Below are 19167 nucleotides of genomic sequence, written 5' to 3' on the forward strand. Positions count from 1 at the left end.
GCTTTACTAGATCCATATATGCGGACTAGTAAAGATCTAGATGATACACACTCGATCATGTACTGCGGGGCCATCGCGGCGTGCCGTGTTGCTCGAGTCAAGTTTCCGGACGCTGACCGTGCAACTAGGACCGCCGAAGGTGTCCCTGCATGGCAAGTACGGATCGAGCGTCGTATCAACTCGTTTAGGACTCTCATTGCAAAGCTGATCTGCTTCAGAGGGGTAATAATCGCCCCCGAGTAATGCGCTTTGTGAACCAGGCGTTCGCGGGGACGGGCATCAGGCCCCGCGACTATTTGGCCAATGTCACAGAGCGCATCGACTTCCTGAAGCAGAAAGTCTATGCATGGGCAAGCCGTATTCGCCGCTACAGAAAGCGTGTGGACCGATTCCAGCAGAATCGTCTTTTTCAAAGCGACCAAAGGAAAGTATACCGAAGGTGGGAGGAAACCGACCCTCGTGTGTCCGACGTGCGGCTACCGGATGCTACTGCCATGTCTGATTTCTGGCGTAGCATCTGGTCGGTGCCCGTTGAGCACACGGAGGGCGAGTGGATGGCCGTTGTCGAACGTGAGTGCGAGAACATCGAGCCTATGGGGGCTATCACCATCAGCCCCGACGACGTAAGTTGTGCTACCCGTACGGCCCAGAACTGGAAAAGTCCTGGACCGGACGGATTGCACAACTTCTGGCTAAAATGGTTTCGATGCTCGCACTCGCGTTTGGCAACGCAATTTCAACAAGCCCTCGATCTTGGTTCTCTCCCACCTTCCCTAACAACTGGTGTTACTTTCCTGCTCTATAAGTCCGGTAGTACCACGGAAGCAAAAAACTACAGACCCATTACGTGCTTGCCTACACTTTACAAGCTCCTTACATCCATTTTGAGAGCAAAAATTAACGCGCATATTGTCGCTAACAACATTCTGGCTCCCGCTCAAAATGGATGTAGGGTTGGGTCCCGTGGTACTAAAGAGCTCCTCCTCATAGACATGACCATCTGCCAACAAGTTCGGCGGAACAGGGGAGCCATCTCGGCCGCTTGGATTGACTATAAGAAGGCCTATGATTCGGTGCCTCATTCATGGCTGAGAAGGGTATTGGAGCTGTATAAACTTGATGCAGCTTTAATATCCTTCCTGGCTGCATGTATGAGGCAGTGGACCACAGTCCTTCGTCAACCAGGAGGCAGGGATGACCCCCTGGCCCGCAGGACTTCATAAGGATTGAGCGAGGAATATTCCAGGGTGACAGTTTGAGTCCATTATGGTTCTGCCTAGCTCTGAATCCCCTCAGCACGCTGCTGAAGGATTCTGGGCTAGGTTGCCGGCTTCGGAGAGAGGGTGAAGTCATCTCTCACCTTCTGTACATGGACGATCTCAAACTATTTGCACCGAACGCCCAAGACCTGATGGTGCTATTGAAAACCACAGAAGTTTTCAGTACCGCCATCAGAATGGAGTTTGGTGTCGATAAGTGTGCGGTTATGCATGTACAGCGGGGGGAGGTTGTAAATTCAGAAAATTTACAACTTTCTGAGACGATGTCGTTCAGATCTATCTCTGAATCAGAAACCTATAAGTACCTTGGTATGTCACAGTCGTTGGGTATTGAGGATGTTGGCATTAGACGGTCGGTGAAGGAGCGCTTTTTCAGTCGGCTCACAAAAGTCCTTAACAGTCTTTTGTCAGGAGGCAACAAAGTGCGCGCCTTTAACGCCTGGGTAATGCCTCTACTCACATACTCCTTTGGCATACTACGGTGGACCCAGACTGAGCTGGACGCCCTGGATCGGAGCGTCCGTTCACTGCTTACCACACATCGTATGTTACACCCGCGCTCGTCTGTTATGAGATTGTACATCCCACGGAAGTGCGGAGGTCGAGGCTTCCTAAACGCCAAAGATCTCCACAATCTCAGGAATTACTTCCTTAACAACGAGTGTGGGATGCATCGTGATGTGGTGGCAGTTGACGGAAACCTCACGCCGCTCTCCTTGGCGAAAGAGAACTGGCGCAAACCTGTGGTACTAAGTACTGCGGACCGCAAGGCGGTATGGGAGAGCAAGCAGCTACACGGGCGGTTCTACAAGGCCCTCACGGGACCCGATGTAGACCTGCTCGCATCGGTGAACTGGTTACGATTTGGGGACCTCTTCGGAGAAACCGAGGGTTTTGCCTGTGCAATTGCGGACGAAGTTATGATGACGAACAACTACCGGAAATATATCCTGAAGGACGGTACGGTCGACATTTGTCGGGCATGCCGCCGTCCCGGAGAGTCACTCAGGCATATCATTTCCGGTTGTTCTCATCTTGCTAACGGCGAGTACCTACACAGACATAATCTCGTAGCCAGGATTATTCACCAGCAACTTGCTCTTCAATACGGCCTTGTGGACCGCGAAGTACCGTACTACAAGTACTTGCCTGCGCCAGTTCTTGAAAATGGTCGTGCCACGCTCTATTGGGATCGATCTATTATCACTGACAGGACTATTGTAGCCAATAAGCCTGACATTGTGATAATAGATCGACCGCAACGCCGGGCCGTGCTCGTTGACATCACCATCCCCCATGATGAGAATCTCGTGAAAGCCGAGAAGGACAAGTCCAGTAAGTACCTAGACTTGGCTCACGAGATAACCGCCATGTGGGATGTTGATTCAACGATCATTGTTCCGATAGTCGTTTCAGCGAACGGTCTCATAGCGAAGAGTCTCGATCAACATCTTAAGAGACTCTCGCTAGGTGGCTGGATCAAGGGCCAGATGCAGAAGGCGGTGATCTTGGACACGGCGCGGATAGTCCGACGGTTCCTCTCTCTGCAGCCCTAACCACCGGCAGCTTGGGCCCTGCCCCGCTGCTGGCGGCACCCTAGGTTAGGTTTTTTATAATGTGTTTATATGTTTTTTATATTGTTTTGTATGTGTTTTTGTATTTTACTTTTATATTCATATTATAAAAAGCTTAACCTAAGAAGCAAAATAAATAAAGGAAATAATAATAACATTCTTTATTGTGCACCATACAGAAAAAAAATACACACAAGATGGATCACGCTTAATAACTAGGTAACAGCAGGCAAGAAATATAACGAACAATAGGCAAACTTCATGCCATAAGGCATTATCTACCAGTCAACCTTTAGGCAAAGCAGAAAAGTTGTAGGCGGTGCAAAAAGGAAATATTGTCATCGTCATCCTCCTTGCGTTATCCCGTCATTTGCCGCGGCTCATGGGAGCCTGGGCTCCGCTGTTAATGTATATAATCTAAAATGTTAATGATGAAGAATAAAAAAATAAAGCCTTAATAATACCTAAGTTAAAGGTTTATGTAAAAAAGTGCTATATTGATTTTCCATTTATTCCGTTGGTCAAGACACTGCAAATGCCAATACTCATTGGTATTTTTTTTCTTAGCCTATTTGAGTGTCCCACTGCTGAGCAAATACCTCTCCCCTGGCTCTCCATGACTTATTAGGTATTAGGTACCTATCTAAAACAGGAATTAATTGCCTCTCTTTAAGTAGGTAGTTTTTACCTAAAACAATTGTAAAGTTGTACTGTACGAATATTTTTATCAACTTTATACCTATCTCTTCTAGTATTAATAACTCGTTGGCATCATGTAGCTGTCCATCCATGTAAGCACTGAAATCTGACTCCGATATCTGATTTGCATATTTATATAACTGCAATTATTAATTTTGTTCGTGTCTTTAATAATTCTACAATATTCACATAATTATGACTGTATGTTGTGAAGTGAGCCGCATACTTGTGACTCTTAGTTTATTTGTGTAAAAATGTTATAAAAAATGAAATCTGGACACACAGGACGTGAATTTTAATTTTTCATATAGTCAATAATTGAAATATTGGTATAAAATGTAGTTTTGGATGTCAGTCTCGCACAGACTCGCTAGTCGTCCCCACTTTAATGCTTTTCAATACTAAAAAACTTACATCACGGTTAACAGATATTGTATCATTGATACGCGGAAACTTCTTTTTTGACATCATAGTCGAAGAAACAACAGAGTCAAGGGCAAAAAACCCCGAAAAAGAAGGGCAGTCAGGCGAAACAGTGCATCTTGGCTATCGCAGAAATTGTGTAGCATCGTGAGAAGTGACACGTCTAGACTTTATTAATCTATGCCTGCTCGATATCAAAAATTGTTAGAGATAACAGTGTGAGTTTATAATTGGATTTCCTTGTCAGGTTTTAATAGGCTCATCTGTGCTCTTGCGCATTGCACTTTTAGTGACACCTGAAAATGGAGGGTGTGAAAATTGTGATGTCTGGTTTTCTCTTGGCGTTCTTAGCCATTGGACATTGTAAGTACTGCTTTTAAATAACCTAGTTACTATATTTTCCCCAATAATTGTCTACAAAAATTAATATGTTTAGGATAATCCCCCACAGATAGAATAAATTAATTTTTGAATATATTTTATAACGATTTAGTTACTTACTGACATAATTAGACATTATTTATAGTAACTTATTGCAAGTTTGTAAAAAACAAAGACATCATTTCATAAGTTTATTGTGTAATCGAAATCATAATTATTTACAAGATATTTATGTTACCAATAACAGTCAGGTATCCAATTTAATTACATCATACATTATTTTTTACATTAAATAATGTTTTTCAGCGGGCGCACTTCAATGCTTTGTTTGCCAAAATTGTAAAGAAGTAACACGGGACCACATTCAAACCTGCAAGCCACCAAGTCCACCCACCAGTTTGCCTATAACAGTTACGGAACCTCAGCCTGAACCTACAACTACAACACCTGTAGTTATAACTTCTACAGAACCAATTAAAACCACTGACGCTTCGATTACAACAACGGACGCTTTAACTACAACTAAAGAGCCAACTAGTACAACGACGACACCTGAAACAACAACTACAAATATTGCGGCTATAACTACCCCAGAACCTACGACAAGTATTACCACAACGACCGAAGCTGCAACTGCAGCGACAACCACAACTTCTCAAGCTACTACTACTACAACAGCTGCAGCTACAACTATGACAACTGAAGCCATAACTACAACTATCGAACCTATTACTACCTCATCTACCGAGGCCACAATTACGACCACTTCAGCTGAAACCACGACTGCAGAAGTCACATCTACAACTACGAAACCTATTACTATCACAACGACTGAGGCTACAATTACGACAACTGCGCCTATGACTACGACTCCTGAAGCCACAATTACAACACAAGAACCTACGACAACCAATTCAGAGGCCACAACTATAACTACGGCACCTATAACATCATCATCCACTACGACAATTGCAGCTACAACTTCGACTACTGAAGCCACAACTACGACAAACGAACCTACGACAGCAACTTCAGTGGCCCCAACTACAACTATGGAACCAACAATTACAACTACTGAAGCAGCAATCACAACTACTGAACCTGCAATTACAACCACTGAAGCTATAACTACAACTACGCAACCACCCACTACCACTACTGAAACCATAACTACAACTACTGCTGCAACTTCTACGACAACAACAACAAAATCAACAATCACAACCACAGAACCTACAACATCAACTGCGGAACCTACTACTACAGTAGCCGCTATAACTACATCAGCCGGACCTACAACAGTCAAATCTACGACCGCAATACCTGAATCTACAACTACTAGACCAACAACTGAAGCTACTACCATAACTAATGAACCTACAACTGTGCCAACCGATGCTGTTCCTACAACATCTGAAGCCTCGATTACAGCGCAACCTTCCACTACTACCACAAAACCTATTACTATGACTATACTTTCAACTAGAGCAACCGAAGCTACGACTAAAATAACTGAACCTACAACTATCGCATCAGTTGTCACAACTACGATGACATCAGAATTGACGACTGGGGCAGCTCAACCTTCAACTACTTCTGAAGCCACAATTATCATAACAACCCAAGCTACCATTACTACAACTGAACTTGTATCTACCACAAGTGAGGTTGAGGCTACTACATCTGAACTAACAACCACAGCAGCTAAATCCATGACTACAATGACTGAGTTCATGACTTCGACATCTGAAGCTGCCGCCATCACAACTGAAGTTATCCCGAACACGCAGGTAATTTTAAAACATATTTCCCCTCACACTATAGCGAGGAAACTACAACGCAAAAAATGCGTTTATCACTGCTTCTAATAGTTCCACAGGTGGTAAATCATCTTTATTACTAGATTCACCTACTTTTATCAATTTTAAAGCAGTTAATTTGACTTTATTCAAGGTCAAATTACTTTACCCACTAGTGGATAAAATGCGTTTTTACCCGCTGGTATTAAAGGACAAAACACGTGTTTCCGAGCTAGTGAGGGGAAAAACATAATATATAACAAGAAGTTTGATTTATATAGGTACTAACTTCATAACATAACAATTGGTATTTCTTGATCGCTTTACTAACCCATTCACATCATTGCAGGCAATATTGTGCATAATTGAAAAATCAAGTTTGGAAAATGATACAATCGCACACATCACACACACACACACACTTTTCCGCCACTTTCTCTTAATCCTTAATTCTTAAATGCAAGATTTTTTATATTTTTGGTTGGAAATAATGTTTTTATTTAGTTATTTAGATGTAGGATCTAGGAAATAGTTATTTGTTTTACAAGGGGGCAAAGTTGTTGTTTAACCGCACGTGCCAATATTGATACCCGATCAAGCGAAAGATTCCAATATTCGCTACGCTCGCGGTTCAGAATGTGGAATCTTGAGCGTTGCGAGGGTTTCAAGGCACGAAGGTTAAACAAACTTTGCCACCGAGTAAAACACAAAATTTTTCACCACACCAACATTCATCATCATCAATTCATCAACATCTATCAATTTATTCAATATTTATGATTCAAAATCATCATTTATAGGTAAATTCTACCAGCCAGCTTAAAACATCAAGTTAAAATTTGTATGAAATTACTTTGCACTCTTGTGGATAAAATGCGATTTTGATCTGTTTTCGAATAACAAAGTAAGCCTTTATCCGTTGGTGTGGTGTAAAATAAATTAAAAAGTCTAGCTTATATTTCGGCTACTTTATTTAAAAATATATTACATTGTATCCAAATGGCAACATCATGCATTTAAATGCAACCCTTAAGGGTTAAGAAAAGTAGAAGGAAGAAATTTGGTCTTTGTGTGGAGGAATGGCCGACAGTTAGACTGCTCACTGCTGCATGTTTTTTTTTCTTGTCAATATTTTTAGGTACTATATATTTGTCACATCCTGTATGCTATCCCTTTTTCCTCGTTCATAATAAACCCATCGACTACAATTGTCTACAAATCATAGTTTTTTACTGTCTAGTAATTATAGTAAATATTTATCATTGCATTTATACTGTCAAATACCCGAGTTGCATAATTCAGTAGGTACTACGTTGTCAGCTTTAATTTGCCTTACATATATTGACACGTGTAAAGGTTGTATGTAAATAGTAATATATTTTCCTTCAATGCGGCAATAATACATAACTATACAGTAATACTATGGAAAATATCCTTACAGCAAGTATTAATAAGTGTTAAGTGGCAGTAAATTCATTGTAATAAAATAATAGATACTTGAAGCTAACGTTTTATGAATATTGTTAATTATAATTTGTCTACTTTTTCTAAGATCAAGTACGCCATAGCAAAAACAGTCACCCATGACGATCAGTGTCTTAGGGCCGGTTGCATCAAACCGTCTGTCACCGTTAAGGCGTTCGTTAAATTTTATTTTATGGCATTCCATAGACGTCTGCTGCATGACGATGCCTGTCAAATGTGTGGTTTATGAAACTGGCCCTTATAAAATGGATAAACTATAATGTATGGTGTTCTTGCAGGATTCCGATGTTGCCAGCAGCTTAAGTGCGAAAAGCAGATTCTACAGGAGCATACTCGTAAAGCAAAATCTTAGAGACGACGACGTGCAAGTTCGATGCGTTGTTACCAGTTACAAGGATGGTAAGAGATTACTTTTAATTGAAACTTACCAACAAAGGTGTAAATTAATGTCCGACCGAGATTCTCGGCCACGAATAAATTGTATGGAGTCTCGGCCGATAGTCTCGGCCGGCCGAGATTTTCGGCCGAGACTTCATACAAATTATTCGCGGCCGAGAATCTTGGTCGGACCTTAGTGTAAATACAGCCCGCGGAGTAAGAGTCCAGCAGACGATATCGGCCTGTCAATTATTACCTACAGTTACTTTTGACAAGTTAATATCGTCTAGTGGACTGGTAATCTGTGGGCCTCTGGGCAACTGACACATTCTAACTTTTCATTTACCTACAGCTCCAAAAGAGCATAAAATATCTACAACGCCTACTGTCTGTATGATTGAAATTCTTTGATAAATCTGGTATGCTTCTTTGCAGTCATTTGAATAGTCCCTACATTACTTTCGAGGTGGGAAATGGCATTCGTGATAAATTTTAAACGTATCTTTCCTTCAACTGTATATCGTCAATATGTATTACATAAGAAACTTCAGATGAAAACATTGCTCTTTGAAGCATTGTGTTAAAAGCCCCAATTATAAACAATAACTAATATTGTTCTATTTATTTCCAGAAAACGGAGAAGAAAGCATAGTCCGCGGCTGTTCATACGACTCATCAAACACCACAGCCCGTTGCCACGAGACCCTCGGGAGAGATGACGTGGACCTCGTCCGCTGTACCGTTTGCGAGGACGATCTTTGTAACTCGGCGGCGACTGCGGCCGTCGCTTTACTACCTTTTGTTTTAGGGTTGTTGATTAATTTATAAATAATATAGTATACACAGACCACACTAAATTTACACAAGAAGTAAGTAAATATAATCAAACATATAAACGAAGATGCGCGCCTGAACTCATTTCATTTAAGATTCCATTTGACGAATCTGCACGTCGTCGTGAATGACCCGAACTATACAGTAGAAACATTTTTACTTATTAGAGATATCCCTATTAGTTCCATATTCGACGTACAGTCCAGCAATCTGAATCCTAGGCCACTAGCTGTCACGACAGTACTCTTAATTATACTGTGCCACTGCAGAACCTTTTCATAGTAAAAGTCAAACTGACTTCTAGTTATAGCAAATAAAGCTCAGTGTCAATCGAATCGACAGGGTTCTAGAGTGGCCTAAGATTCTACCTATATAATTGGTTGACTGTAAGTACCTACCGTTTACCGTGAAAACTTAGCGTGGTCCGACTTAAGTTATGAGTTGCCAGTGAGATAATGTTTGCGTGCATGTATTTATTGGAACAAATGATATACCTCTAATTAATATCATATTATTACTCTACTACTGATACGTGTAAGAACAAAGTCGTACAGACACTTTGAGTTTAAGGTGTCTTATTTTTTTCCACATTATACTTACAATTTTATTAGTTATATAATTAGGAAGAGTATAATTTGAATCATTCTAACAAAATTGCCAGAGTTGTGTTATGTAAAGTACAACTGCAAAATGCATGCAAAGATAATTAGTATTTATTGAAAGAAATAGTACCTATAGTATAAAATAAAGAATAGAACAGAGCACAGACATAGAGCTTAATAACAGCTTAACAACAATTTGTTAAGCTGTTATTAAGCTTAGCATAAGTGTATGAGTATAAAATATACCATCAATTTCATATGGAAGTTTCTTGTGGATGTGTGCACCGGAGTACACTATGTATTAGGCATATAGGCATTTTTGTTGTGTTTATGTGAGCCGCAAAAGTGCTTATAAACTTAGCATTTTTGAAAAATAATGTTGGTACGGTCGGTCGGTACATGTGAGTTGTAAATATGAAAATATGATTTGCAGTCTTTGAAATAAGTCTAAGTCTAAATTGTAGGTTGTAAATAAGTACCTAACAAAGAAATATATTTTATACAAAATGATAACGTTTGTTTAATTTTGCACAACATCCTATTGCTTAACAATGTTTATTTATCTCTTACAACGCGTATAGTTCCGTACTAAAGATCACCGCCCTTTGAGGGCATGTAAACTTGCAAAGCACTCAAAACGATATCGTAAATACTTGAAGAAAATGTATTTTTGTATGAGTAACAATGCAGTTATCCGATAATGGTGTAAGTAGGTACTAATTAAGTAACGAGATCGTAGTACGTAATACCTGCTTCAGTTCATTAAGGATACACTATTAGGAAATAGTATCTGTTTATTTGTTATGGTTATGTTGAAAACAGAAGTTGATGGCTTTGCAGATGGGTGTCAGTAGGAAAACCATCAAAAAGATTTTAAACGAAGATCTTAGTCTACGAGCATACAAAAAAGAGTGGGCACTTGCTTAATGAGCGTCTTAAAACGTAAAGAAAAATCAAACACAGGACAAATAAAGTGCAATGAAACAAATGTAGGTATGGAATAGAAAAATAAGCATAATATTTACCTTTAGGTAGGTACTAATGAATCAGCATTTTATATACCTGCCCAAGGGCCAAAGTTTATAAATGGCATTATTAATATTTTTATAAACTTTATATTTTTACGATCATTTAAAAAGCTTGGTAACTTCTGCAAAGATTGATCATGCGGTTGCGACCCAGATTTCAATGGGAGAAAGAAATTTGATTGCAACAAAACCAATGCAGGAAAATTACTAGCGGGATTGCAATTTCTCTCAAGAAGGGAAAATGTAGGGCATTCCTTCTTGTAATGTTACATTTTATACGCGGCCCTTATTTAATTTATTATCAGGTTTATGAAATAGCTACCTGATAAATGGATTAGGCTCCGAGCTGGTCAAATATTAAGGAGCCCATAAATTGCTGTGATATAATGTTCTGCACTCACGGTTATTTTGCGGAAGATTTGCGATCTAAAGACAAGTACGCCAAGACGTTTCCGTCACTAGAATAAAGCGGCAAATTTCAAAAATATATGTAGGCGCAAATGAGATGAGACTATATTTTATGAATTTAGTTCATTTTTCGATTGACAAAGTTGTTTGACCAGTGACTAAGTTATTTTACAACTAACATGGTAACTTACCGTTCGTCTTGTGCAAATAAATTCAAGCGCGCATGTACTCGGCCATTCTGACTAACTGCCGTACCACGGTTGATTTGTCCAAATATTGTTTCCAAGCAAAGCGTACCGTTGCACCTCAATGCCAGTTACAGGGGCTCTCAAGCATGGAGAATCTGATAACCAGACCTATATAGCTGTGAAGAACCACCGTAGGTTCACATCGGGGAACGGAGCATCATGGCCAGGCTAGCATTGTTCAGCGTCCTCGCCGTCACATTACTGTGTGGTGTTATTGGTAAGATAAGAGTATGTACAGGATGAAATAAATAGGACCGTTCAAACTTTTTTGAAATATATGAAACAGCCAAATGTTGTTTTGCGATTTCATCATTGGTGTCATAATAAAAGTAGTTCATTATCATTATCACCTTCATTAAGAATTCCTCTATATATCAGCGATGTTATTTACCGATTCGCCGACAAGATCAATTGATTGGGTACTTTAAAAACTCGATTGCCAATAGCCGATGGAGCTACATCAGGCAACTTCCATCGCTGAATAGTCCAAAGTTCACTATTCAGCGTTGATCACGATTCTTAGTGGTTTTAAGGAACAGCCAGCGAGAAAAATCCAAATATAATATATATTAGATCTTTTTAAAAGTAACACCTAATCAATTTTTGGCAGCGGATTCTTCCGACGCTGACGAAGACCGCTACGCCTCCGAAGATGACCTTGCTGAGCGTGCCGCCTCCGCCTCTGCCCACGCTTCGGCCCAAGCCCAAGGGAACATGTACCCGCGCTACCCCCCAAGGCCCGTAGTCAACCCGCTTCCTCAGAAGTCAGTCCGGTGCGTCACGTGCTCAGGCTGCCCGTCTGGGAAGAATGTGACCGTTTCGAAGCTGTGCCCATATTCGCAGGACCCCTTGAAGAATGGGAAATGCGTTGTGTTTTCTGAGAAGTACTATCGTAAGTGTAATTTTCTGTTATGTTCCGTTTAAGTATCTACTTAAAAGAAATCAACAGGTGAAAAGAATTAATATGTATTATGTATAACTATACTTACTGAAACACAATGATGAAAAAAAAATATTGAATTTACCCCGGACACACGTCTGTATGCCTCTAACTTACTAAATTTGTAAAGTAAATACATATTTCAAATAGTTAAGATTTATGTTAAAGTTAAATACTTTGCCACCCATAGAAAGAGTATGGGCAAGCACGTCAAGTTCATTTTCTGTAAGTACTTGTTTTATAAGTGAGATAATTTTTGAGGAAGATACTTTATAGACACTTTATAGCGTTTAATTCACTTTAAAAGTAGCCAAACACTAGGGAAATCCCTCTCTCATTTCTATTTGTTTGTGTAAGATTAAATGGTGGGTATTCACCTATTGAAGTGGTAGTACGATGAGTCATAGAATGTCCACTCATTCATGTCTAGATGTAATTAGTGCTTAAGTTTGACTGTAAAACACAATGAAAATGACGTCAAACAATAAGAGAAGAAACCTACAAACCTACAAGTACATGTGTGATTCATCATTATGATAAGAAGATTGCATTTTAATCTATTTTACTTTTAATATTCTTTCTCATAATACCTATATAAATTGTGTATTTAATGAATGAATAATGATATATCTACATATTCTACATGTACTACCGCGTCATGAACTTGCAAAGAACGAGCCAAAATGCGTGATAGAAGTAAATCTCTTATAATGCATATTTAACGTATGTAGTTAGTTAGGTCTTCAGAATACAAAGCTGTACGATTCAACACAAAAATCAATATTAACAAAAACAGCATTTAAACTAATACGTAGCAGAGGTAGGTGAGTATCCGGAATTCCGGATTATGGCTGCAGTTCGGCGCAACGTTGACGCAAATACGCCTCCATTATTACATAGCGCTATAGACGCCGACTACCAAAAACCGCTAGAGTACCTACATGGGGTCTCTCTAATGGTGCTCCCACACTGGGCTGTTATAAATGTTATATAATCTAAGGGAATTTATTTACAGATATGAAAGACCCATTCGTCGTGCGCGGCTGCATGGCCGAGCGGGGTTCCTGCGCCGAAATAAAGGCCGCAATAGATCCTCAGAAGGATCTGGTGACCCTCCTGAGTTGTCGCGAGTGTGAAGGCGACCTATGCAACGGGGCAGGACAATTTACTCCGAACCTGGTGACGGCGCTCATGGCTATGTTTGTGACACCTTTGCTCATGAAATATACAATGTCTTAGGGATTGAAATTGAAAATCATCAAAACATACTGACTTTAGTTTGGTTTTAAGCCTGACTTACTAAAATTTAGGGACGTCATATGAAAAGCATCTGCTGCTCACATAACGAATTTTCTTCGTAGGAAGTTTGTACGCGTTTAAGCCAGTTTTATATAAAAATATTATTGGAATTCATACATTAAAGGAAAAAAAATACGCTTACCCGCATCTTCTGCAATACACGCGTGCAATTTTTTTTAATTTTTTTCCTTTAATTTAAAAAAGTGGAGATTCGTTAGCAGACGTTACTGCACTTTGAAAATTAATTTATTATTGAAATATTGTAAAAAATTAGAAACCTTTTTAATTTGAATTTGTTGATATCAAAAATAATGTGAGTTTTAGTTTTAGTACGATTTGAGTTGTTGTGATAAAAAATACTCAAATTTTATGAATGTCCAGCCGAATATTCGGTATTTGGGCAAAACCACTATTCTGAGCATCTCTTGTATGTACCTCGGCATGAAATTTATATAAGCTTTCGAAGAACAAGAACCAAAAATCTAAGTGATATTTTTATTCGATCAAAAGGTACCTGAGTAGTCCTAGACTTTTTAAGATTATCAAATTCTTAACCATCCCAAAAAAAAATGACGAAAATCACAAAGAAACAAGGTTAAACATTGTCAAATTGTATGAAAAGGAGTAACAAAAAAGCAATAAATGGCTTATGTGACAAATTAAATTATTTTCTTTAACATCCGCTATGTGTTCCTTCGCCCGTGTGGAAATACGTTTCGTCTGCCCCACATATGACAGGCCGCACTCACAGTCTAGCCTGTACACTCCCGCATATTGTAGAGGAGTTTGACACTTCACAGACCTCAGGAATTGTGACATCTTCTTCATGGGCTTGAAATAAGTTTTAATAGAAGAATTTTGTTTATTTACGAGTAAGCTGCAGAGATAAGTTGGCCTCTCTCTCCTCAACAAACCAGTCTCTGTAGAATAACTAACTCTACCTAGGTAGGTACCTACATAATTCCAATGTTTTAAAATATGATGCATAAATGGAGGGTCAGACGAGATAAGAAAAAATAAATCTATGAAAAACATAATTGCTATAACATACTTTTCCCATTCCATATTCATATAGAGATTCCATGCCTAGATCCCATAACACATCCTATTCCTATGCCAGAAATTATAGACATATCAAAACCAAGCAGCTTTGAAACCCAAGGCGACATCTACATTTTTTAACTCACACTACAAGGTAGAGTACGTGTGATATAACGTACGATGCAAGTTAAACCGATATCTACGAGAATCTGCTTCATTCATGTAGCACGAATAAAATAGATGTCACTAGTAACAGAGGGCCTACTGGGAAGATTTCAAAGAAAATTTTCTTGTCGCGCGTATTAGAAAGAACGACTTATTTTCTCGCGATATACCTAAATATTACAGTGTGGGGTTCTTCAAAAAAGGAGTGTACAAGTTTCTAATGGGTAGGCAACGCGCATGTGTCACCCCTTGAGTTGCAGGCGGCCATAGGTTACGGTGACCACTTTCCATCAGGAGGACAGTATACCTGTTTGCCACCGACGTGGTATAAAAAACATATTATTAATTTATTTATTATGCTCTGGGTATTTCTTTAACATTACATTATTATGTATGCAAATTGCAAGTATATCAAGCATACGGCTTCCTGGGCATAAGCTGTTTATAGCCTATGAACGCCTAACATGCGCGTTGCCACAATATAAGCATTATGAATATTGTTTATATTTAATGAATCTACGGTTGTACCTAAGTAGTTATTACTCACGTTATTATATCGCTACTGCTGCGTTATTAATATTGTATTCTATACTGTTTTTGGCAAATAAAACGATTCTTATTCTTATTCTTATATATGTTTATGTCGCACGAAAATTTGTCCTTTAACCCAAAAAGTATATTCGTGTTTATATTTGTTTCCTACTTATATCATCACTATAAAAATAAACTAATTACTTTACTATTAATAGTCTGTTGCGAGTTCCACGTAATAAATGCGCTGTGAGGAGATTCCGGAGCCCACAGAGATATCCAGGAATGTCAGCGGGTAACACATTTCCGTGGAAACCGTAAATTGACAGTTGATTTGATGTTAAATATAGAACTTGAGTGACAATAATCAAAGCTGGGGCCTTGTTCGACTCGTGTTAACTGTCAAAGTTTATTTTAAAACCAACAGTGGATATTTTCGTATGTTGATTCTATAAGGTTTTGATTCGATCAACCTACAACCGAATTAATTAGTGATGTGCAAGTTGCGGAAACTTACCAAAAAAATCTAAAATTTCTTGAAAAATTCACGAAACTTTCACGAAAAATAATGGGAATATAAATTTATGAAATGGAAAGTTTCGGTCCATACAATTGTCCATACAAAGTATGGAAAGTTTCCGAAGTTTTCCTATGTGAAAATTTCAGAACTTTGGAAACTTTCCGTCGGCACATCAGTAGTATTAATAATTGAAAAAAATAATATGTAAAGAAAATCTGATTTGGTTTAAAACTACTTACTACAGTTTTAACAGTTTAACAGTTTGGTTTGGATGACACACTGACATGTGGATTGCAATGTCAATTTTATTAGGTGATTTTATTAACATCAACGGAGAATCAACATGAAGCGTCAGTGATGGCGATGTCGAGTCGAATAAAGCTCCTGCCCTATTTGGAGTTTTCATAAAAAAGTTCTCCAATTACTTTGCTTGCTATTAAAAAAAAAATTAATCCCTGTCAGTTTTAATTCTATTAACATTCAATAAGCTTTAAACTTCAATAAAAACTAGGCTTATTTTATCCATACTAATATTATAAATGGGAAAGTGGGTGTGTCTGTTTCTTTTCCCCTCACTAGCTCGGAAACACGTGTTTTGTCCTTTAATACCAGCGGGTAAAAACGCATTTTATCCACTAGTGGGTAAAGTAATTTGACCTTGAATAAAGTCAAAGTAGGTGAATCCAGTAATTAAGATGATTTACCACCTGTGGAACTACTGGAAGCAGTGATAATAGTTATTTGTTATACAAGGGGGCAAAGTTGTATTTTAACGCCGAGTGTGGAATTGAAAAACGAGCAAGTGAAAGGATTCTATAGTTGAACCACGAGCGAAGCGAGTGGTTCGAGAATAGAATCCTGAACTTGCGAGTTTTTTAACACACGAGAAGTAAAATACATTTGCACCCGAGTGTAACACAAAACTTTTCCCCTCACTATAGCGAGGAAACTACAACGCAAAAAATGCGTTTATCACTGCTTCCAGTAGTTCCACAGGTGGTAAATCATCTTTATTACTAGATTCACCTACTTTTTTCAATTTTAAAGCAGTTAATTTGACTTAATTCAAGGTCAAATTACTTTACCCACTAGTGGATAAAATGCGTTTTTACCCGCTGGTATTAAAGGACAAAACACGTGTTTCCGAGCTAGTGAGGGGAAAACGCATTTTTTGCGTTGTAGTTTCCTCGCTATAGTGAGGGGAAAAGTTTTGTGTTACACTCGGGTGCAAATGTATTTATTTATGTATTGTAATGTAAAATACAACTTTGCCCCCTTGTATAACAAATAACTATTGTCCGTTCTTCACAGCAAAACGGAGCGATGAATTGACGTGATTGGAGATAGTTGAAGGGATGGAGAGTGACATAGGCTACTTTTTGTCTCTTTCTAATGTGAGCAAAAGCTAGTAAATAATATGTAAAAAAAAACGAGATACAAATTGTTTTCTATAATGATTTATTTTCATGCTTTAAAATGTAGTCACAAAACCTATCATCAAATTAATCAACCTTTATAAACTATACCTCACACTAATTAGGGTAGGTGCCATAGGTACTTATTGAAACTTCTCATTTATAAAAAGTAGCCAATAAACATGCCATATATTCTAAAAATAGTGCACCTACCACTGATTACTAGATTGTAAATGACATCTAGCTAGAGTATTTTTAAGATATACTTTTATTTTTCATATACTTTATACTTTGTGTAATTAAATACATTTTCAAATTCATTCATTCAAAACAAATTCATTAAACATTATGTTGTATTGTGTTGTTGTTATTTTCTACAGATAAATAAAATTGACAAACTCGAAATCTATATGACAAACTACAGATTATGTACCTACCTAGTGCAATCACCATGAAACGTACACACCAATAAAACTTGTCTTATAAAATATAGTAAAAGTTTATTGTTAGATAAAACATTCTGCTGGAACCATTCGCGGTCTTTCGTAACCGAGAAGCCGCGATAGAGTTCATAGAGTAGACACTTTACAGTAACTTGCCACAACTAAAACACTATATTTTCATACCCGTTACATTCGAACCCCGGAGAGAAAATAAACTTTCAATAAAATAAAAAAATTATAACTGTAATAATGTCAATAAGGTTCTTGTATTTTTATTTTGTGTATATCTATCCTTTTTTGATCTTCGTGTTTTTTGTTTCGTTACTACTGTATGTTGCCTTCCGTTATTTTTCTCACTTAATGGTCTCACCGTAAGACCTGGGGGGAGATTTTTGAATTTCGCATACGGGACTTTGTCACTAAAATACCGGTTGAAAACGGTGACTTGCTTATTATTTTGAGTGACAATTTTCTGAATTCGAACGCGTGAGACTCAAAAATCGGCCCGCAGCGCTGGAAATCGCCAGCAATATGCTGAGGTGAGGCTATTTTGTGGCTCTTCATAATCTATCTGTACGTCTCGAAATTTTTTTATTGTCTGTGTGCCTACGAATAAAACATTATTCCATTCTATTCTAATATCATTTGTATTGCAATGATAACTGATAACTTCTTGAAATGAAAAATAAAGGTCCAAACTAATAGGTACGATCAGCCAAGAAAGTAGTTTACCAGTTTTCGACTCTATTTTAAACACATAAGGTCGAAAAGTGGTAAACCACTTTTTTGGCTGACTGTACCTAAATCGCCCATTTAAAAATAATCGTTCACTATGTATTTAATAAATACCTAAGAAAAATATAGTAGTGTCGCGGTACTCGCGGTGGCTACGATTCGGCATCAGATTTTACGGAAGCGTACTAACATGCACCATAAAACTTATAAGTTTTGAAAATATTATCTGTAATCTGTAAAATCCATTGAATTTACAGATGCTCACTTCAGCTAGGTATAGCTATGTGGAGCTAACTGCAAAATTGTATTAATAAAGAGGGCCATGCTCTTTTGTTTTGCATTTAAAAATAAAACGTCTTCGCTTCATGTTCAAGTTATGCAACAGTCGGGTGACGGGTCTGTACAAAATTATTTAATCTCACGGCCCTGCGGCGCGGTCGCAGACCCAATACGCATGTACTGTATTCGCGCCAAACGCTGCTCTGCCGTTCACTCTCATTCACTCGCTCGCGACCGAATAAGCCCGTCGCTCGTTCAGTGTTTCGAATTTCGAAATCGTGATTGTGTTTTGTTTATAAAAAATCGTGGAAATGGCGAACCTGGCGCTTTTGGTCCCCGTGCTGCTGGTAGCTTTATTCATTAAAGAAGGTATGTTTACTATTTTTACTATGAGTAATTCAAAAGTTACGATTGCGTAAACTTTGTTTACGTTGACGTCACTGTTTACTCTTTTTTTTAACGTGCATACAATTACAAACTCCATTATGTCCCGTTGTTTTTAAATGAATTAAAACGGCTTTCATTCGTCCAAGTTTAGAAAAGTTTTCCCGCGTTCTAGTTCTACTACATATTACGCATTACTCACACCTTGGTTTCCTCGTCAAACGAAGTGTTTAAACTTAAAAAATATGTTCGTTATCTCTAACAATGCACTAAGTC

General features: G+C 38.4%; 3 protein-coding genes across 3 annotated transcripts in view; all 3 read left to right on the plus strand.

Moving 5' to 3' along the window:
- Positions 1-4118: 4118 nt before the first annotated feature.
- Positions 4119-9996, plus strand: LOC125231072 (mucin-5AC-like). Its single transcript, XM_048136417.1, has 4 exons — positions 4119-4339; positions 4664-6147; positions 7920-8040; positions 8651-9996. The coding sequence occupies exons 1-4, from the start codon at positions 4279-4281 to the stop codon at positions 8845-8847; spliced, it is 1863 nt and encodes a 620-aa protein (XP_047992374.1). The 5' UTR covers positions 4119-4278; the 3' UTR covers positions 8848-9996.
- Positions 9997-11242: 1246 nt separating this feature from the next.
- On the plus strand, positions 11243-14037 carry LOC125231077. Its single transcript, XM_048136421.1, has 3 exons — positions 11243-11356; positions 11750-12031; positions 13095-14037. Exons 1-3 carry the CDS (start codon positions 11299-11301, stop codon positions 13316-13318), a joined length of 564 nt encoding a protein of 187 aa, XP_047992378.1. The 5' UTR covers positions 11243-11298; the 3' UTR covers positions 13319-14037.
- A 4665-nt stretch (positions 14038-18702) lies between these two features.
- The window catches only part of LOC125231080, a 43984-nt gene continuing 43519 nt past the window's right edge, over positions 18703-19167 (plus strand). Inside the window, exon 1 of the mRNA XM_048136425.1 lies at positions 18703-18876. Within this exon, the coding sequence (XP_047992382.1) occupies positions 18819-18876 (58 nt within the window). The 5' untranslated portion in view covers positions 18703-18818. The remainder of the gene's footprint in view (positions 18877-19167) is intronic.

The sequence above is a fragment of the Leguminivora glycinivorella genome, chromosome 11, assembly GCF_023078275.1.
Source record: "Leguminivora glycinivorella isolate SPB_JAAS2020 chromosome 11, LegGlyc_1.1, whole genome shotgun sequence".
NCBI classification, from domain to species: domain Eukaryota; kingdom Metazoa; phylum Arthropoda; class Insecta; order Lepidoptera; family Tortricidae; genus Leguminivora; species Leguminivora glycinivorella.